Raw genomic sequence first — 20,240 nt, 5'->3', positions numbered from 1 at the left:
CACTTGTGTAGGAAGAAGAGATGTGATGGTAAAGTCAACCTCATGAAATTGATAGAACTACTTCATCGCTATCACTCAATTTAATAATTTTAAAGATTTATTATTGACATGAGCATAGCTGAATTGTTCAAGATATTACTTAACTTTGTGAAAATTGAAATCCACGTCTCTCACACCTTCATAATGGTTGAACTCTAAAAAATAAATTTTCAATTTTATGTATTTTGTGTTTGAATTGTTAACTCCAATTTTGAGTTTGCAGCATGTAATTAATTATTGTTGTGTAAAGGCTATGCAATTGAATGGGCTAATTAAGTTATCCTTATTAGCCATCTCTTAAATATATTGGATATGAGTTGTGTGAAATAGATAGGTTTGTTTTTTTTGGATTAAATTACAAGTTTTGATCCTAGAACTTTTAAGATTAATTATATCTAATAAATTATAAACTTTAAAAGTATATATTTAGAGGTCCTGGTATTATATCTTACCTAAACTTTAAAAATTAATTGTTCAGTAGGATTATTTTTTTTAATGTCTAATATATCAGTTATTTAATATAAAATTGAAAGTTCAAAAATTTATTAAACAAATTTTAAAGTTCAACAACCTATTAAAATACATAATATTAAAACTTTAAACTCCATTTGATAACTATTTCATTTTTTGTTTTTTGTTTTCAAAAATTAAACTATGAAATATTACTTTCACCTTTGTTGTTTTGTTAATTTTGATAACTAAAGAAAGTATTTTTCAAAAACTTGTTTTTGCTTTCTAATTTTATGACTAAGAATTTAAATATGTTTCGAGAAGTTGATTAATAAAATGATAGGGATGCAATCATAATTTTTTAAAGATAGAAAACTAAGAACAAAATGGTTAACAAATGACACTAAAATCTATTACACCAAACTTTGAAAGTTTAGAAACTAAAATTATTGTTATGCGTGAGAAATTGAGCGTAGATATAAAATAAACATTAGTTAATGGTATAATATCATAGTTTATATTTAATTCAAATCTAGTGTGCAATCTTTCGTTTAGTTTACTATTCCAATAGTCACAAAACATAAACTAAAAATTGACATAAAAATATAATATATGAATTCAAATAATAGTAAATTTAACATATAAATTATATGATAACTTATAAGGGTATTTTTAGAACATTACAATATTTCCACGAATAAATCTTGCAAAATAAACATAGTTGTCAAAATATTCCGAGATATATCTTTATAAATTTTCTTACAAAAAAATGTCGCAATCTTAAATTTCGGACATCTAAAATTTTGGACATTTGAGATTTCAACCATTACTCAAACCATTACATTCCAAAAAACAAACGGCCCTTCAAAAGTTATATTCTTCAATTAAAAAAATATATACAGATTAATTAATATATATTTTGTCTATGTTTTCTGTAACTGGCCTAGGAGAGAGAATCGCCCATTGATAATGTTATGGCTGAGGAAAACTTTTCTGTTGTTACAGTTATTCTGGTTTCAATTTACATTATACTACTAAATCCTAGGTTGTTTCGATTCTGGTTTTATTAAACTTTTAGAAATATATGAACTCAACTATAAATTATTTACGCCCATGGATGTTGGCATAGTCGCAAAAAGTTTTAGTGTTATTATTTGAAATATAAGTTCAAGTCCCCAGAATGTCTCGAAAAAGAATATATATATAAATTATTTATATTTTAAAATATAATTGAATAGTTTTTAATACAAGTTTTTCGTGGGAGGTTAAATTATAAATTTAATTCCTACTGCTATATTTATGTGAGTTCCTAAATTATAAGAAAAAAAAAGGTTATATTAGATGACATGATCTAACGACTCTATTTTGATTGATTAGTCTGATTAAGAAATGTTTGATAAGGGACTTCTTTCAAGTGTTTCTTTATTTAATTTTTCTTTTGAAATGTCTAAAACTAATATTTATAGGTGAATTATTGCTTTTTGATGAAATTCAAATTGGTTCAATTTCTAATGTTTTGGTACCTCTTTAATCTACAATTTTAGATTTTATCAAGTTTTAATATATCAACAAATTATAATACATTTTCATTATTAGTATTTATGTTCATAACAAAAATGATATTTTGTTGACATTTTTTATATTTTTACAACAATGAAAATATAGATTAATTAACTTCTTATTGATATCGAAGAAATATTTTATTCCACTTAACCCATGTGTTTTTTCATCTAGACTTTAATTTGAGACTTATATGAAAGATTGCCAAAATTACTATGAGATGAGGTTGGGGAAATAAAATCAATGTGGAAAAAGAGGAAAGAAAAAAAGGTGGAGAGTCCCCACCTCACTGATGATGAATGTTTGCCTTTTTTATTCCAAACATTGCATTTGAGTGTTATTGATCTAGCTTGATTGGTAATGAGTTCATAGTTGGAACAAATAATAATAATAATAATAATAATAATAATAATAATAATAATAATAATAATAAGTGGTCCTAAATCAAATTTGAGGAAAAGGATAAGCTATTTTATTGGTATATTTTTATAATATTTAATTAATAAGAAAATTTTTATTAATTCAATAAAATTTATTGGGTTAAATTACAAGTTTAGTCCCTAAAACTTTCAAATTTATGTTTAGTGGGCCGTTTTTAAGCTTTAATTTTTGCGTCCAATAGATTCCTAACCTATTCAATATCTTTTAAAATTAATGAATATATTAGACATAAAATAAAATTTTGTATCTAAAAAAACTTAAACTTTCAATTTTGTGTTTAATAGGCTTGTGTATTTTAAAATGTTGTATAGTTCAAAGACGGTTAGACATGAAACTGAAAGTTTCATTTATTTTTTTTAATTTAGAGATCAATTAGACTATATTTAAAATCTTAACTTTAAACATAGAAATTTATTAGACAAAAATTAAAGTTAAATAACACTAAATTCGCAGTAGGAAAAGTTGTCTATTTAGTTAAAATTACTATGAAAAATGTTTGGTAATTTTTTGTATCTTTTTCTTTTTCTGGGTTCATGCTTTTGACTGGATAAGAAATTCGTGGGTATTGTTCGTTCAATCACTCTGTCACCGCATCCACATCCACAGCGACCAGCACCCGCCATTTATTTAATCATCCAAGAATCTGTAAAATATAGAAAGGTTAAGCATACAAAATCGTCTCTAATCCTGATGAAACAAGTTTAATTAATTATAAATATTGGTACAACATTCTGAATTCGCAAATATAGTAATGAAAAAGACTAAAATAACCTTAAAATATCTTATTGATGCATTCGTGATAGATTATATCACTGGTAGACTAGATCGTTAATGAACATCTTTCGATAGATTATATTGGTGATAAACTATATCATTGATAGATGATAAGAAACAACTTCTTTTATAACTAATTGGTTTTGAGATGAAACTTCATGAATATTGATATGGTATTAGAGCTCAAAAAGTTCAAACAAACATTTAGTTCAAAAATGGGATCCAAAATTAGTGAATCCAAAAGATGCATTATCTCGAGGAGATATATTAATGATCCTATATTAAAAAGATAAAGAACCTAACATAAATTTTTGCTAAGCCTGCAATCGAGGGAGAAAATCTTGTCCTCTCTTATCAGCCAATTCAACACCGATCACCTATAAAAAAAGGTTGGATAAACCACTACCCAGGTATGTTACTCTATGCCAAACATAAGTGATAAATTATATTATCGATAAACATTTGTCAATAATAAACTATATATAGGTAATAAATAATATAATTGATGGACACCTCTAATAATAATACACGTATTTGGACCAAAGCGAGCATAACTCAACGATAATTGATATATATCTCCAACCAAAAAATTGTAAATTTAATCTCTCATCTCCACGTGTTGTACTCTTTGCTGATATAGACTACCACTGTATAACCATAAATGAGTGATAACCACCACAAAATCATAATTTCATTACTATATCCAAATTATTATTATTATTATTTTAAATAAAATTTGGTCGGAAGAGAGAGGTGAGTAATGAGAATGGATCATATTGGAAAGGGAATTGTGCGTCTGTCACCCGGCTGTCACCGCAGCCATCAATTTCCCTTCCCACGCCATCGCCAATTAAAGGATAGACTGTTACGTTAAATTTTCCGAAAATTGTAAGCTAAAGGGTCCCCTTCTCGAGAGACGTCTTGGATTGGATCAGCACCAACTTAATTTGATTTCTTAGATAGTCAGAAGTCACACGCTTCCCAATCATCACGATGGTTCAAGTGATCTATCTGTTTCGTGTTGAATTAAAAAAAATACTAGTGTTCTAATAGGTGAGGATCTTTCTTGTTCTTACTATTACAACTAAGAAACAGAAATGTAAACTATTACAGCTAAGAAACATTGATGTAAAAATTCCATGAATTACAAATTCTTATTAATCTACCTCATTAACCAATAATCTTTAAATTTCATATCATCTATAATAGTATGATGTTGTCTGCTTTAACATAAAGCTCACATATTGCTTTTGATTTTCACTTTCTATCAATGTGGATTATTCTCCTCATCTATATATCGTGAATTAATCTCTTTTCTAACTAATATAAGACTTTATTTGCACATTTTACAAATCCAACATTTCGTCACTTGAACTTATACTTCTAAGAATTCTAAAGAAAGGTTTTTTTTTTCATTCTTTATAAAGTTGGTAGAAGAAAGAGTTTTATGGTACTCAATTCTGCTTATTAAATTTTGATAAAATCATATTTGGAAAAATATTTGACTCCTCGATAATAAATAGGAACTTTGTTCTCCTCACAGTTAAATATTTGACAATTCATAAAGAAAAGACATAAACAAATTTTTTTTAAAATAATAATGAGTGGTTAAATATTTAACGGTGGGAAGGATAAAGATTTCTCCTCATTGTTGAGGAGCCAAATATTATTCACATCATTTTCATTTTATAAATGAAACGCAGCAAACTATCTATCTCGATGCCATATACAAAAGGAAAAATTAACATTTTTTAAATATTTAAAAACAACTCTAAATTATTTAGATAGTTAATCACACTCTTCTGTTTACCATTCAAACCATTCTTATTCACTTAACCTAAATTAGGTAAGAAAAAAAAAACCATCTTGAAAACTTATAATGTGAATCTTGAAATATAAAAAGAGCGCAAATTAATCAAATAACAAAGCTATCAGCCTCTTGTCAATCATTAATTAGGATTTGATTCAATAATTTATTTTTATGACAATTTGATTCAATAAATTGATTTAATATATTTAAAAAAACAAATAAAAAGAGAGAATTGTGAGTGAATAATATAACTCCCACCGACAGGAAAAAAAGACTAAAACTAAAAAGTGTGAAGCTAATAAATGAAAATGAAACAACCGATAAGGAAACAAAACATTAACATTCACAAAAAATAAATGACCTTTTGTCGAAGTTAAAATAATTTATATTTAATGATTTGTCTAGGAATTTAAATTCTCAAATAAAAATTAACTTTATATTTTTGCGAAAAGTCGGGCGTATGAAAATTCGGAACTCAAACTCCAACAAATTATTGATGACTCACGCTTCATTTAATAACTATATCATTTTTTCTAATCTATGTTTTTAAAAATTATGCTCATTATTTCTTTACTACATTGTTCTAATATTTTCACAACACATCTTTGCCAAAATTTAAAATAAAATACAAGTTTTTAGAAACTATTTTTTATTTTCTAAAATTTGACTTAGATTTTTAAAATCTTTTTAAAAAATTGATAATAAAGAATACAGAGGAGGAAGTTGTAAACTTAATTTTCAAAAATAGAAAACAACAAGTAAATCGGTTATCAAACAAGGCCTCGACTATCAAATTATACTCAAGTTGACAAATAAATATATTATAATTTTTGTTATAGGTGAAATTGTCTATCAAAATCTTACGAAATGGAGTTAGGAAAGCGACATGGGTCAAACCACTCGGTCAAATTCTCTAAGCCAAACCATCCAACCAGACTAGACTAGAGCCGATCGAACTTGGTCAAACCAGTCCACTCGAACCAATCCAAGGAGACTCCTTCTATAAATAAAGAGGAGAGACTTGGGTGAGGTATGCACTCATAACCCAACTTCTAGCTTCTTGCACCGAAACTTTTTGTTAACTTACTCATGAGAGTGTAGTGAGTTTAACACCACATCGATGTGCAGATTTATTTTTATGCACAACTATTCACAAAAGCTACCGAAAACTAGAACCAAATTCCTACCTCAACAAACTTTTTTCAAGGTCATTAACAAATTTCATTGGAGCCATACAGCAAAGATTGGTGGTCCTCGAGACGAAGAGCTAGAGAAATTAAATCAAAACCTATAATTGTAGGTTGTGAAATCAACATCACTAGGCGTGTTCCTCTGCAGAAGCACAGCCATGCGCCATACGAATGGGGCTATCAATTTTGGGTTTGTTAATATCCAAACGTGGAAATTGCCCTGTCCTGTCCTTTCCTTCCTCGCTCTCATCAACCTTTTTTTTTCTCCGCTTCCAGTTGGTCCGTAGAAATACTTTCAATATTTTGGATAATGAGTTGATCTATATCTTTATTGTGGTACGATGTTATCCCTTTGAATCTCAATTTATATCGTTTTATTTTTTAATTTTAATAGTCTTGTATGTCTTTATATATCTGGCATCCTTTATTATTGCTCTTGTTTTTCCGCTCCTATAGTAGGGTCCATAGAAATGTTTTTAATATCAATCAAACATTTCAATATTTGAGATAATGAATCTATTCATATTTTTATTGTGGTATGATGTTATCTATTTGGATCTTAATTCATACCGTTTTACTTTTGGACTTATTGATGAAGATGCTGGTCATTTATATATACCTAGCATCCTTTGTTGCTCTAATCAACTTTTTTTTTATTGGTCCGTAGAAGTTTTTAAATATCAATATCAAACTTTTCAATATTTGAGATAGCAAAACTATCCATATATTTATTGTGATATGATGCTATCTATTTGGATGGATAATGAGAGATATCTAAAAAAAAAAAGGTCCAATTACAATTATTCTTAATCTTTTTCAACTTTACTTAAAAAAACTTGGTATGAACGAAGATGTTGTTCACGTTTATATACTAGCATCTCATTTCTAATTGACACACTTCTTCTGTGTCTTTTCATTGTGGCTTCCCATTAAAATCAGTTGCAATTGTAATGATTTTAGAGGTTGTGAGACTGACTTTTGTCCTTTGAATAGTAGGTTGGATTTTGAGCTATTTCAATTTTTTTAAAAAAATAATTGTTACTACTCCTAATCTCGATTTGATTATAAGTAATTCAATTGATAATCCTAGAAATAACTAAAATTATTAGCTATAAAGGAAGTAATGAAAATTTAGTGTATAGGTTAATGTGAGTGGCCGTTGGCATGAAATATTTTAGTTTCTTCGGTAAAATCTAAAGAATGTCTTATTTGGTTTTTGAAGGAGAAAAAAAAATTAAAAATACTATTTAAATCCTACAACATTATTTGATTAAATTTAATCTATGTTTATTATTATTATTATTTAAACTTCCCCAAGGAAACAAGGAAACAATTAAATGGGCTTGACAAGTGCAAAATTGGGAAGGGCCGGCCCAAAATGGCTCACAAGAAATTATGTATCCTTATTAATTGTGTAACCATTCTCAAGCAAACCGGGCATTTGGTCTAGTGGTATGATTCTCGCTTTGGGTGCGAGTGGTCCCGAGTTCGATTCTCGGAATGCCCCATATTTAACAACTTTTTATATTTATTCTTTTGCTCCAAAGGGCTGATTTCAGGCCCAATCATTTCGATCTCGAAGTCCAATACTGGATCCAACGGCCCATTTCTCGGCCCAGCTAATGAAGCCTTCTGCAGCGCGCGGTGGGAAATCATCAGTAAGAACAAAAGTCAGCGATTTTTTCTTTTTCTTTTTGAAAAACTTTCGTAAATCGAGTTGAAAAGCTTAGTCGTGAAGTACTTGGCCAGTAGTCTGTCCCTTTTTAAGTCGTCCATTTTCTCGTTCATCTCTATCGTGGAGTGCAAACGAGCTGCAGAGAGAGAGCCATGGCGGATTCTAGGGTAGATACAATTTCGAGGTTAGCGCAATGGAGGATCGACTGCCTTGGACCTTGCAACTTCAAGAAATCCGATCCTTTCAAGGTCGGAATCTGGAATTGGTACTCTTCTTTCGACGCTTCATTTGATTTTGTTCGGATTAGAAGAACTCCAATTGTAGGTGAATCTTAGCTTGTTCTTGAATTTATGTACTGGATTTCAGGCATTTGTCGGTCGAGAAGAGTCGATACCTGCACATTCGTTTATTCCCTGAGCCGTCGAAGATCTCGAAGGAGCAACCTCCAATTGCTCGGTTTATTCTTCGAGTCTCTAGCGTTGGACCTAACCGTAGACCTTATGTTTCTCCCAGTATGTGTTCTTGTCCACTTGGCTGATTCTGATATTGCCTGTTTACTTTTGAGCTTTGCATGTTGTGATTGAGAATTTTGAAGCCGTATTCACTGAGGAAAGGGGAAGGAGATGGAAGAATACTTAGAGCTAGACAAGCAATTTGGAAGTTCCTCTGTTTTTCTTCATTATTTTTTTGCTTTGTTATTAACTTTTATTGAAGTGTCAGTGAATAAGGTGTATTTTAGAAATGACAATTTACATTGGAACCGTTGCATGTACTCTCATAATTTACAAAAAAAAATATTTATATATAAAATCATTAAATAATTTTCAATAATTATTTCGTAAATTGTTCATTAGGATTCATAAATCATATCGTTAAATAATACATGGGAAGCAATTAACAACTTGTATATTTCATCAAATAAATTAGATATTTGGTACCATGTTTTAATTTGTTATAACTCAATAAATGTTTAATAGCATTTAAAAGTATTGAGAATATTGGCAAAAAGTTAAAATAATTAGCAATATTTTTTGTAATTACATAAAATTTTACCATATTATAACTATTTGTAATAATTTGTTCTTATTTTTTTAGCCATTTCCTATGTGGGTGTCCTACATATAATATAATACTCTTTATACTTCTGCTAATTCATTAGCTTCTCTTTTTCGGATGAGAAAATGAAACTAATCTAGTGGGAAAATGTGGTTTGCTTTGCAACCTTTTTTTCTTCAGTGTGGGAGTGCACACAATGTAGCCAATGCAAAATATCATATCTAATCGACTTATTTTTATGAGAAAGCTGTTGTTTAGTTTAGACCACTTGGAGCCTTTGGCCCAACTACGATTTTCAAATCTTGAGCTTCTCTTTTTTGGTCAAATGGCATGATTTTTGATGATTCTTGAATTACTCGGTTTTCATATACAGTTGATGAACTGCAATTTTCTTCCTGCAGTTCATGAAAGACTTCTTCGGACAAGCGAAGACTTTGTTTGGCCTGTTGATTCAACCTTCCATGGTCGCTTTATTGTTGATGTCGAGTTCCTTGACTTGAAGATCTGCCCTGTGAATGTGAGTGTCATCTTGAGAGGTGGATTTGATTTAACTTCAATTTGTCGTTTGATGCCCATTTCTTTGCAATAAATTTCTAGAAATTCTGACAGTAGCAAAAGGTCGAGAATGTCGACCTGAATTCTTGAATTGTTCGAAAATCTGTCTCTTCATCCGTGTAATTTTGAGTGTGACCGGCCATTTTCAGATTTCTTATAGAAACTACATTTGCTAGCCATAGTTTATCTAACAGTTGAATCTGAAAGGGTTTGAAGGGAGGAGAAGCCAATTCTATTTGGCCCATGGATGGAATAATGCAATCTGTATCATCTCAAAGCACTCTTAAATGCCTCTCTCGCATGCTGGACGAGTCTATCCATGCTGATGTCACCATCAACACCGTCGATGGCACTTTACGAGCTCACAAAGCCATTTTATCGGCCAGTTCTCCGGTGTTCAAGAGCATGTTCCTTCACAATCTCAAGGAAAAAGAGTCTTCCATCATCTTCATAGAAGACATGTCACTAGAAGCCTGTATGGCTCTGTTACGATACCTGTATGGAACCATAACAGAAGAAGACTTTTGGAAGCATCGACTGTCACTTCTCGGGGCAGCCAACAAGTACGCTATCGAAGACCTAAAAGATGCCTGCGAGGAGAGCCTCTTGGAAGACATAAACTCGGCGAACGTCCTCGAGAGACTGCAAGAAGCATGGCTTTACCAGCTGCAGAAACTGAAGAAAGGATGTTTGGCGTACCTGTTCGATTTCGGGAAGGTCTACGACATTAGAGATGAAATAAATAACTTCTTCAGGCAAGCCGACCGGGAACTGATGATGGAGATGTTCCAAGAAGTGCTTACAGTATGGAAACCAGTTTAATAACAATGAGTTCTCATCCTCACCAGGTGAGCAGCCTTGTACTTACATTCATAAATGTGTATATATATGTCTAAAGGGCATTTTGGTAAACCCCTTTTTTCTAGGGTGATGGTATGGTTCTTCTATGTTTTTACAGACTTGATGCAATATGTTCAAATTACAGTTTTTTTATCTTACAGCTGGAAAATCCACAAAATAAACTGATTTGCTGATGAAAATTGTGAGTTTGTTTTGATAGGTTGTTTCTGAAATTATTTTTAGGGCTTATAATTCAGGGATTTGTGAAGGTTGAGATTATAGAAAACTTGTAATTTGTTTAGAAGTTATTTATGAAAATGAGGAAAAAGACTAAAAAGCAACTGTTAAATTATAGTTAATTTAATAAAATTTTATTGAACTTTTATTTTAAAAAAGTAAGGAATTGTTTAAAAAATAATCACTCACAGAAGTTTTCCTTCTTGGTGTGGTCTGTCAGATATTACTCTGCAGTAAATAATTGCCCATTCGGTTGCTGTCGATGTCAACTTGTCCAGATAGTGACTCATACCTGATTTTCTTCATTTATTTGATACATACATAAATGTCTAGGTAGATAGATAAATATATATAACGCCCCGGGCCTAGGATTCGAAATTCGGATTGGTATCTCTTTGTCCCGGCATTCTTCTGGGATCTGGTTGTACCACCGTCAAGTTCTAAACTACTTAGAATAGGAAGTTCTCGAAAAGGAAGGTGTACATTGTTGATATAGGTAGTAACTATAGATTCTTTTTAAGTCTTTCTTGACCATTCTTCCATGATCTCAGTCATTCGAATGTGGTATCGGTTCATTCATGTAGCTCTCTCTATAATTAAAACTTTTGAGAGTGTTGATTCGAAGCTCAGATTTTCTTTATTGAAAATATATGTTTTAATAAGTTAAGTTATGATTTTGGAGACAAATATTTAGAGTCATATTTAATAGACTATATATTGATTTTAAAATATATTAAGATTGTTTTATTAAAATTAACAACATAACCTAAAATTGTTTTATTAAAATTAATAACATAGCCTAAAATTATTTTTTATACAAAATTTAAAGTTGAGATTAAGATCAAAAAACGTAATAGTTTAAGAGCCTAAATATTTAAAAATTTAAGAATTAAAAATAAATACAAAAATAATACTTGTTTTAAGTATTTTTATTTGTTCGAAATCACTCCTCAACGATACAATATGAATATGTTATAGAGGTATCAACCAAAAACCATCCTAAACTCACCTCAAATCTAGTCAAAATAAGATTACTAGTGTATTGTTGATTAGTATATTAAAAATTCACTTAATTGGAATAGATTTTCATCATCAACATCTTTAATCTACAAGAATGGGAAATAATAATTGGTTGGTATGAAAAGTGAAAACTACCATTTTTAGGTTTAATTACAAAAAATACCCTCAACTTTGCTCTTTGTTTAAAAAAGTCCTCTATCTTTTCAAAATTTTAATATTATCCTTGACCTTTCATATACATTTCAAAAATACATTTGAACAAATATTCATACGAAAAGTTGACGTGACAAAATATGTAACTAACATGACAATTAATGGATTTCAATTTTACTTTAAAAGTCTTGTTCTTCCATTGTCAGGAGAGTTTGTCTCTCTATTGTCTACCCAACTATGTCGTCTCTCTTTAAAAAATAATAGTTTCTTCCACATTTTCTCTCTTTTCAAACCTAATATAAGCAACCTCCTCCTAAATTATTTACTCAAATGGTATTTTTTGAAGCATGTATAAAAAGGTAAATGACACTATTGAACCTCTTGAAAAAATAGAGATGTTCAAGGTTCATGGATATTTTTGTAATTAGCCTTTTCTTTTAATAGTTAATTTAAAAGGAACAAAAAAAGAGAAAAAAAAAAAGCGTTTGTTTTGTGACCCATCCAAACGCTGCCTTGTTTCTCCCAAATTCCAATAGGCTTCTTTTCCACATTTATAAATAAATCCCTTTTTCACCCGAAACTAAATAACAGAAAATCAACTCCCACTCGCTTTCTCTCTCCGCTCTCTGGTTCTTCTTGACCTCACTTTGATCGCGCATGGCCATGGATACTCTCTACGACTACCATGTCTGGCAACCTCACGAAGACGAAGAACACGATAATGTTACCATTTCCAATTCTCACTTGCTTCCTTGCGACTGTTTCCTTCTCCATCTTCACTTTCGCCATGTTCTTCACTCAAATTCCCCTCAAGAATCATCGCACACACTCCTAAATTCGTCTCTATCCTCCTTCTTGATTCCTTGCGACGCCTTCTTTGCCCGCGCCTCCACTATTCTGATCGCCGTCTTCTCCGGCACCGGCGTCGCCCAAGACTTCTTGGACGCGGCGATTCCTGACGTCTTGTCGGTCGCGGCCGATATAGCATGCAATCCTCTTAATGCTGGCCGTCGGATGCTTCCGCTGGCGGTGTCCGTTTTGGTCGTCTCGCCGCACGATGAACGCGAGGAAATTGGGCGGATTTCGCGGGAATCGGCTCAGGCGTTTAAGACGTGTCCGGCGAGTGAGTCGTCGATCGAAGCCTTGAAGACGGTGAAGATTGATGCCGGCCGGGAGTTGTTGATCGGAGAATGCAGGATATGCTTGGATGAACTGATGAGCGGAATGGAAGTTACGCGATTGCCGTGCTCTCATGTTTACCACAGAGACTGTATCGTCAAATGGCTGGAGACGAGTCATTTGTGCCCGTTGTGTCGCTACGCACTGCCACTGAGCTGATCGGGTAGATTTTTCAGAGGTCAATGGTTTTACATGATAGAATCAAATTTCCCGCAGAAAATTCGTTGTAAAATTTTGATACGGAATTGAATTGGTTTTTCATCCATTATTCATTTTGTAGTTTAGCTAATTGAGGAAAATTATTGAACCCTAGCTGGAAAATGTTCCCCTCTCTGCCAAAAATCACAGTGGTGGATGAGGGCTTCACATGAATCCCACATAGATAGCATCTTCAATTAGCAGAAATTGGATCCAAATTTATAGTTCAATAGCTTTAGGACTTCTGCACACGACACATTTTATACTGAGTGAATGGAAAAAGCTCCAATTTCAAACGTTCTACGACTCTAGAATTTTTTGCTTATCACCCTCTCCCAGTCCCATTTTCTGGTTTATTGTTCAAGTAATAACAACAAAAAGTATTCAAATTATTTTGGAATTCTTACTGAACTTGTTATTCAATTTGCTGCAGGAAGCTAACTCAGGCAGTGTATAGTTATATAGCTTGTTGAGTATTAGGAAGCCATACAATGACTGAAGATGAGGAATTAAGCCAGCTTTTGTCAGTTTTTAACATAGCTGATACAGAGGAGCAGGAAAATAAGATGGACTGGTTCTTGAAACTCCATTGACATTGAGACATTGAGAATCTAACAGATAGTGAGGATGGGACAGAAGTTTAACAATGATCTAAGTATTGCTGAAACCTTAGTGTTTGTCGCTACTTCAACAATTACACGACCAGAGAAGATTTTGATGAGAAAGCAACCAGCCAAGAGTTTCAACAATCTTTGGCAAAAACGAAAAGGGGTTGTTAATGTCTTCTTGTGAACAAGCTTGGGCCTAGGGAAATTTGCAGATATTCAGACAGCAAAATGGAGATGACTGGACGAGATACAGAGAGAGCAGGAAGCTAAGTCTATGCCAACACATAGCGAGGTGAGTTCATATCATAACATTTCTATCTTGAAGAGGCAAATATTAACTAGGCTTGGTAGAATGAGGCTGTATTTCCTTTACTTAGATATATAGCCAAGGTAGTAGTTTGATCAAAATTTTGAAATGGGTTTTGGAATTCTTGTACAGAGAACAAAATTTAGTTACTTAAATGAGGGGAAAATTACAACCATATACTGCTGAAATGAAATAGGTGTCATTTCTTCTTGGAGCTACAAAAAATAGCAAGAATACAAATACAAACTGACAGGATACAAACATGAGAGAAAAGCTAATTGGTATGAGTAGAACTTTCAGTTAGTCCCATTTAGACATGTTACAAAATTAGGAAAACCAAAAAGAAAATCAAAAGGATAATTGTTCTTATTCAAAAGGGACCCTTGAGATCTTCCAATCTTTCTTCTTCTGTGATCTCCCTTCTGTCATATGCATTCCATTATTTTTTCATGTCCTCAGCTTCTCCATTAGAGCATTGAAATCCTTCTCGTTAATTCATAAGTGATGGGTATTAAAGTTTCTTCACCCATTGACCCTACCTTCAATTTTGTTAGAGCAAAGAAAACAAGAACTTGATTAATCTATCTGTGATGTTAAAATTTTGCAAACCACCAAGTTCTACTTCTTTTCTAAGTAATCTATCTGGTGTTCTTGCGAGTCCACAGACAATCCATAACTTCTGCTTCTGTTAAATTCAGATTCTCCCATTGGCGCAAGAAGGTTTCCTCTACCATTACGAATCTCACTCCCACTACACCACTATCCATACCCTCCCTCTCACAGAGAAAATAGGAATCTATTATTTAGAGTCAGTTTGTTACCCCCAGGATTTTGGGGATTTGAAATCGGATTTCAAATGAATCCCTTTTAACAAATCCTACTAAAATTTTGAACGGTTAGATTTCACACTATTGAAAAAAATTAGGGTAAAAAGTCCCGAATAAAAAGTGACAGTTTTGATCCCTAACCTTTTAGAAATTAGTTTTAAATGGTCCCCAACCCTTTACTAAATTTTTTTTATTTTCCTTTTCTTTCCAACTATCAAACAAAAATTTTCAACTATTTTTCAAATTTGTCAATACATCAATTCGAATATAGTTTTGAACATAGTTTGGTAGAAAATCATCATGTATCAATTATTATAATAAGTTTAATTCTCTATTGTGCAATTATTTAACTTAACAAAAACATATTCATTTCAATACAAAAAAATACTCAAAATTTTGAAATCATCCAGAGAGCAAGAGGACTTGAAGAGACATTTTTACCACAAGTGAAGCAAGTAAAATCCGAATTTTCTCCTAGGTCATAAAATTTTAACAATTATTCAATTTTAAAACATGTAATTTAAGATTTTTATATACAATACAAAACTTTGATAGACACTAACCACATCTCTTTCGTTAGCCACCGTTAAAATTTGGACAAAAACAGAGATGTTTTTAAATTTTTGATATGTTTTAGATTTTTGGGGAAAAAAAAAAGGTAATCAATGGTTGCTTACATCGACTCCATTATTAAAATATATTTTTTAAAAGAACAATAATAATAATAACCTATTAAAATCTCAGACCAAGAGTGAATCCTCCGCCGCATTTGTTATATTAAAAATATATATATATTCAGGTAAGAAAGTGCAAAATGATCAGGAAGATAAAATTTTAGGTAAGAAAGTGGCAAAATGCTCAGTAAATAAGAGAAAATGAAAGGAAGAAGAAGAAGAAGAAAAAAATTTTAAATTAAAAAAAAAAAAACCAGGCTACCGGTTTAACAGGTAGATGGAACTCTTCCAAAACCTCCAGACTCTCGTGCAACCGATCAAACCGCATCTTCCCTCCAAATAGACGGAGGAATCGCCCCCAAAAAAATCCCTAAGCCCAAAACAAAATGTTCTTCTTCTTCGCCGGAGGGTTAGAGCAACAAGTTCGCCAGCTCCTGAAATCCGGCGCCGGCCGCTGCATTATTTGCAACTCGCCGGCCGATCTCGTGGACTACGAGAAAGTTCTGAAGCTCTTCTTTTTTCCGGTGTGGCGGTGGCCCGGAAAAGAACCACTCATGCACTGCAACAACTGCAAGCTTTTTTTCCCTCAGTCGTGCTCCCCGCCGCCAATGTCCGATCAATTGCCGCCGACGCCTGCCGCCCTCTCGAAGGACCTTCGTTGCCGTTCCTGTAACCGATTAGTGGAGCCCCACTTCAGCTTCTGCCCTTTCTGTGGCTCTTCTCTGTAAATTTCAAAACCTTGAATTCTCAATAAGACCCTACAAACTTATGTCCTTTTGCAATTTACACGTCGTTTCTAGTTCAAAAATGGCGTCTGATTCTCTTAATTGTTCTTGAAATCTGCTTCTTTTGGATGATAACTTGCTTGAATCAATGGAGGAATCGAAGATTGGAGAATGAAAATCTTTATTATTTCGCATATGTGTAATCGAAGCATACTCGTAGTTTTACAAGCCTAAAACAATGATCCTGAGGGTGAACTCTGGAGAATAATAACACCAAAAGCAAAGCAGAAAGAACTTCAGAGCAAAGCCGATTGAAATTTATGTAGCAGTTTCTAATTTACAAGGGGATTGTGTAGCCAACATCTCTCTGCTTCCAATTGATTTTCTTCTACAGCTTCTGCTGAGTCCAACTGAGAGGGTTACTTTTCAAAAGGAAGTGGAAGCTGAAGGAAGGGAGCTGGTTTTGTCTCAGCCTCATGGGTCTGTTCATCGCCAATTATAAGTTTAAAAAGGAAGGGGGTTTATTTTGGGTCCTAAGAAGTGTTTTTAAGTTAATAAAGTTTGAATATTTTTCAATTTGATTTGCTGAAGGGTAGTTGTTTTGCTCCTTCCTCTACAGCATTTCTCCATAGCCTATATCTTACGCCTAGCTTATCATAAGAAACTGGCATGTTCCAAATATTTGCTCCGTTAACCATTCTTTCTTGCTGGCCAATCACAAGCCTCAAGTCCTCATTCAACACCTGCATGAATAGCACAAAGAAAGCCTTTGAAGTTGGATAAAAATGGGATAATACGATCGTGAATAGCATTAAAACTAGTCAAATATATTCCTGGTTTAGTTTTGCTTTTAAAACTGCTTTCAAAAGAAGGTCCTGGACGAACATTTGGTTTGGTCTTTCCATTGTGAGACGATAATTTTACCTGTTCTGCAAAATGTCTCCAAAGATAGTGCATGAAAGGAATCTGCTTCAATACGGGAGCAAAATCGAGAGACATTCTATACAGTAGCCGTGTCTTCTGTCTTGTTGAAGGTAAGCACACATGAAGTTGATGAAGATGTGTTGAACATTCCCTGGTACTTTGGCCTTCTAGTTTTCCTGGCTTGGAGATTCCTATAGTTGAGAGCACCATACAAGGCGGTCGAAACTCCATGTCGATTGGGTACGGGTCCCAGTATCCTTGGAGCCCAGATGCGGGGGTTAAGAATTTCACCAAGCTGTAGAGTTGGATTCATGAGCGATAAAAGGTGTCAGTTCTGATAGGTTTCTTAACTGATAACTTATGATCCATTTTGAGGCACTACTTGGAGTTGGAACAAAATGTGATATGCCAATTGCTTTGCGGATGAAAAAAAACTAATCTTATTCCACCCAAAATTAAGAAAGATCACTTTCTTTTAGTCTGCTATCTGAAGCAACTAGCAAAAATGGTAAAGGGTTTGTATGGAAAACACATAGAAGAAGTCTTTCTTGGGGGTTTAGCTAAATTCATCTACCACCCATTTGAAAATTTTGATATTGACTAGAATGTACCTGGGTACGCTCCATCCTTTGGCAAAAGTGGAAGTATGAGTGAAAGGTGCATGAGCAAGATCCAGAAGGTTATCTAGAAGTAATCCATGCTCCACTGGAATTTCAATGACAAGCTGCCACATACAATTCAGCAGAAGATTTCAGGCACACTCTTCATTTACAACTCAACTGCTAAAAGCAACTGGGTGTTTCTAACAATTACCTCAGCATGGATTTGAAAACCAGGAGGAGGTTGTAGTGAAGGAAGGTTGGCTGCTGGAGGATCATTACCTGGCCAAACCCAGATCATTCCTTCTTTCTCGAAACATGGCAACGATTTTATTTTCACATTTCGTAGTCGCGTTGATGGCATTTTCTCACACTTGCCATCTGTTGAGTATTCCCAACCTGAAATTCTCAACGAATGAAAATAATTCTTTAATTTCTGTTTTTATTAAATCAGGGAAGCTCGTGAGTTTTCGAGTCTATAACTCTTTCATCAACACTAACCATGGTAAGCACATTGGACTCGACCGTCATTTACAGAACCAAGGTCAAGAGGGCATGCCCTATGAGCACATGTGTTTCGTATGCAACCAGGATTGCGATCCTTTCCACGGAAAATAACCCATGGTTCTTCAAAACAATCAAATGGGATCTGAAAAGGAGAATAAACTAGTAAGAGGGCACCCCCCAAAGTACTACGACGACTCTGAAAGATATTGGATGGGTGATTTGTAGAGTTACCATTATGTCATCTTTCAGATCACTGGAGAAAGCAACAGGATACCAGAAGTTCTTCAAGCGAGGATGATACGGTTCGACAGGTCCTGATACGTTTAAACTTTTCTTTGGCACCCTTCTATTTACAGAATCAAGAGTCTGTGTTGAAGTACCAGGCGAGGTAGATGGGGTATCCAATTCCGCTGTGTTTCTGTCTTGTAACAGCCTATCATTCACCAATTCTTCCATGTAAGCTAGTTTATCTAAAGCAGTGCTAACCCGTGCTTCAGATATATGAACCTGTTGTTCATAGGTGGTCAAACATGATAATGGTAAAGATAGGAGAATAATCACCTCACCAGGTCGAAGAACCAACAATTAAAAGTCATTGGTCCATCTTCTTCTTGATGAATTAGAAAAAAACTGACTATATATTCTTGGAGAGTGACAAGAATTGACAAGAAACTTTACAGACCTGTCTATGAGCTTCTGCCAATTCGTCTTGTAATCCGGCCAGCTCCTTCTTCATTGTTCCAATAGACTTATAGTCACGAGCTAGAGGATTTAGGACTTCCACTACCTAGAGCAATATTTAATCAAGGAATTTTCAGAACAAAACATGTTTCGAGAAGAAAGATAAACCATAGAAGTCTTGGAAAGAAACGACTGGTAACAGAGCAATAGAAAAAATAAATGCAGTAGCATGAGATTGAAGGAACCTTTTCATGTAGGAGCATGATTGCAAGAACATCTTGCCGAGCTCGCCAATCACAGTACTGAATGTCAAATCTAGCCACTTCTAGAGCTTGGTTAACATCTATGAACTTCCCTTTACATTGAGGAACTTTTGTTCTTGGATCTTCCACGTCAAAGAGCGTTTCCCAACCACTCTTTCTCTCTATAGCTCCTTCCTCTCCAAACAAAGCAAACACTCTAAATCCTCTCACACTCTGAAATTCAACAGTCCACAACATCAAATCGTAACTATCACAAAACCGTACATTCAAAGGAATCTAGAAGGAGAAACGAAAATCTTGAACCTCAGGGCCAAAAATTCAATTTAGAAGAACGCTGTATTAAACCGCTAATTGCAAATAAATACCCATCCAATCCACATATTTTGGTCTTCGGTTGGTTACCGAAAGCGATCAATTCAGTTAGTTCATCCCATTACTCACTTAACACTCAACAGCTCTCCTGCAGCAACTAAAGCTAGTGCCCACAAGTATGAACCGGAAGCAGCCACAAGTCCAGTAATCAAAAGCAATTACGAAAACTAAGCTCAATGAACATTGATAGGACATTTTCAGCCATATTACCAGAAAAATGTACATTGAAATGGACTTCTTCCAATCTTCTTTTCCATCGAACAGAATTCTATACTCGGAAGAGGTTGAGAGCAAAAAATTGGGGGAAAAAACAAAAGAAAAGAATCACTCACCTTCTTAAAATTAAGCTTCGGTGATTTGGAGAAAGATATCGGCAACGAGAGAGCTGCAGCCGCAGCTACGACGGCCATGGCGTTTGAACCGTGAGAATAGAGCGAGGGAGAGAAAGAGGGGGAGAATGAGAAATTTGGTGAGAGAGATTTGTTTTGTTTGGGGATTTTTGACGATAAGAGGTGGTAATATTCCGCGATCTCAGCTGGCCTTCCACACTCTGCCACGTGGAAAATAGTGGACTCT

General features: G+C 33.6%; 4 protein-coding genes and 1 non-coding gene across 9 annotated transcripts; 4 read left to right on the top strand and 1 right to left on the bottom strand.

Moving 5' to 3' along the window:
* The first annotated feature begins 7,699 nt into the window (after nucleotides 1-7,699).
* TRNAP-UGG (transfer RNA proline (anticodon UGG)) lies at nucleotides 7,700-7,771 on the top strand. Its single transcript has one exon. It is a non-coding gene; the product is annotated as a tRNA-Pro (tRNA).
* A 203-nt stretch (nucleotides 7,772-7,974) lies between these two features.
* On the top strand, nucleotides 7,975-10,550 carry LOC111011978 (BTB/POZ domain-containing protein). 2 transcript variants are annotated; one of them, XM_022285982.2, is made up of 4 exons: nucleotides 7,975-8,204; nucleotides 8,306-8,451; nucleotides 9,397-9,512; nucleotides 9,767-10,550. In XM_022285982.2, the coding sequence occupies exons 1-4, from the start codon at nucleotides 8,092-8,094 to the stop codon at nucleotides 10,370-10,372; spliced, it is 981 nt and encodes a 326-aa protein (XP_022141674.1). In that variant the 5' UTR covers nucleotides 7,975-8,091; the 3' UTR covers nucleotides 10,373-10,550. The 2 variants fall into 2 exon arrangements, with proteins under 2 accessions (XP_022141674.1, XP_022141673.1); XM_022285981.2 differs by having other exon boundaries at nucleotides 9,758-10,550.
* Nucleotides 10,551-12,329: 1,779 nt separating this feature from the next.
* On the top strand, nucleotides 12,330-15,646 carry LOC111011930 (uncharacterized). Of its 3 annotated transcripts, XR_015790226.1 has the most exons (3): nucleotides 12,331-13,142; nucleotides 13,611-14,077; nucleotides 14,791-15,646. XR_015790226.1 is itself a non-coding variant. In XM_022285924.2 (2 exons), exon 1 carries the CDS (start codon nucleotides 12,458-12,460, stop codon nucleotides 13,136-13,138), a length of 681 nt encoding a protein of 226 aa, XP_022141616.1. In that variant the 5' UTR covers nucleotides 12,330-12,457; the 3' UTR covers nucleotides 13,139-13,157; nucleotides 13,611-15,554. The 3 variants fall into 3 exon arrangements, 2 of the variants coding, with proteins under 2 accessions (XP_022141616.1, XP_022141617.1); XM_022285924.2 differs by having other exon boundaries at nucleotides 12,330-13,157; nucleotides 13,611-15,554; XM_022285925.2 differs by having other exon boundaries at nucleotides 13,611-15,554.
* A 195-nt stretch (nucleotides 15,647-15,841) lies between these two features.
* Nucleotides 15,842-16,381, top strand: LOC111011876 (zinc-ribbon domain protein). Its single transcript, XM_022285828.2, has one exon. The coding sequence runs from the start codon at nucleotides 15,980-15,982 to the stop codon at nucleotides 16,319-16,321; it is 342 nt and encodes a 113-aa protein (XP_022141520.1). The 5' UTR covers nucleotides 15,842-15,979; the 3' UTR covers nucleotides 16,322-16,381.
* Nucleotides 16,382-16,482: 101 nt separating this feature from the next.
* Nucleotides 16,483-20,158, bottom strand: CH1 (Pheophorbide a oxygenase family protein with Rieske 2Fe-2S domain-containing protein). 2 transcript variants are annotated; one of them, XM_022285826.2, is made up of 9 exons: nucleotides 19,997-20,158; nucleotides 19,275-19,505; nucleotides 19,031-19,135; nucleotides 18,580-18,855; nucleotides 18,343-18,490; nucleotides 18,056-18,240; nucleotides 17,854-17,966; nucleotides 17,243-17,537; nucleotides 16,483-17,061 (listed from the first exon to the last, which is right to left on the bottom strand). In XM_022285826.2, the coding sequence occupies exons 1-9, from the start codon at nucleotides 20,072-20,074 to the stop codon at nucleotides 16,891-16,893; spliced, it is 1,602 nt and encodes a 533-aa protein (XP_022141518.1). In that variant the 5' UTR covers nucleotides 20,075-20,158; the 3' UTR covers nucleotides 16,483-16,890. The 2 variants fall into 2 exon arrangements, with proteins under 2 accessions (XP_022141518.1, XP_022141519.1); XM_022285827.2 differs by lacking the exon at nucleotides 19,997-20,158 and adding an exon at nucleotides 19,875-19,898.
* Between the last annotated feature and the right edge of the window lie 82 nt (nucleotides 20,159-20,240).

Source organism: Momordica charantia (genome assembly GCF_013281855.1).
Source record: "Momordica charantia cultivar OHB3-1 chromosome 4 unlocalized genomic scaffold, Mcharantia_2.0 BLBB01000004.1, whole genome shotgun sequence".
Classification (NCBI taxonomy): Eukaryota; Viridiplantae; Streptophyta; class Magnoliopsida; order Cucurbitales; family Cucurbitaceae; genus Momordica; species Momordica charantia.
The sequence above is the reverse complement of the archived record's forward strand: the minus strand, read 5'-3'. Positions and strand labels throughout refer to the sequence as shown.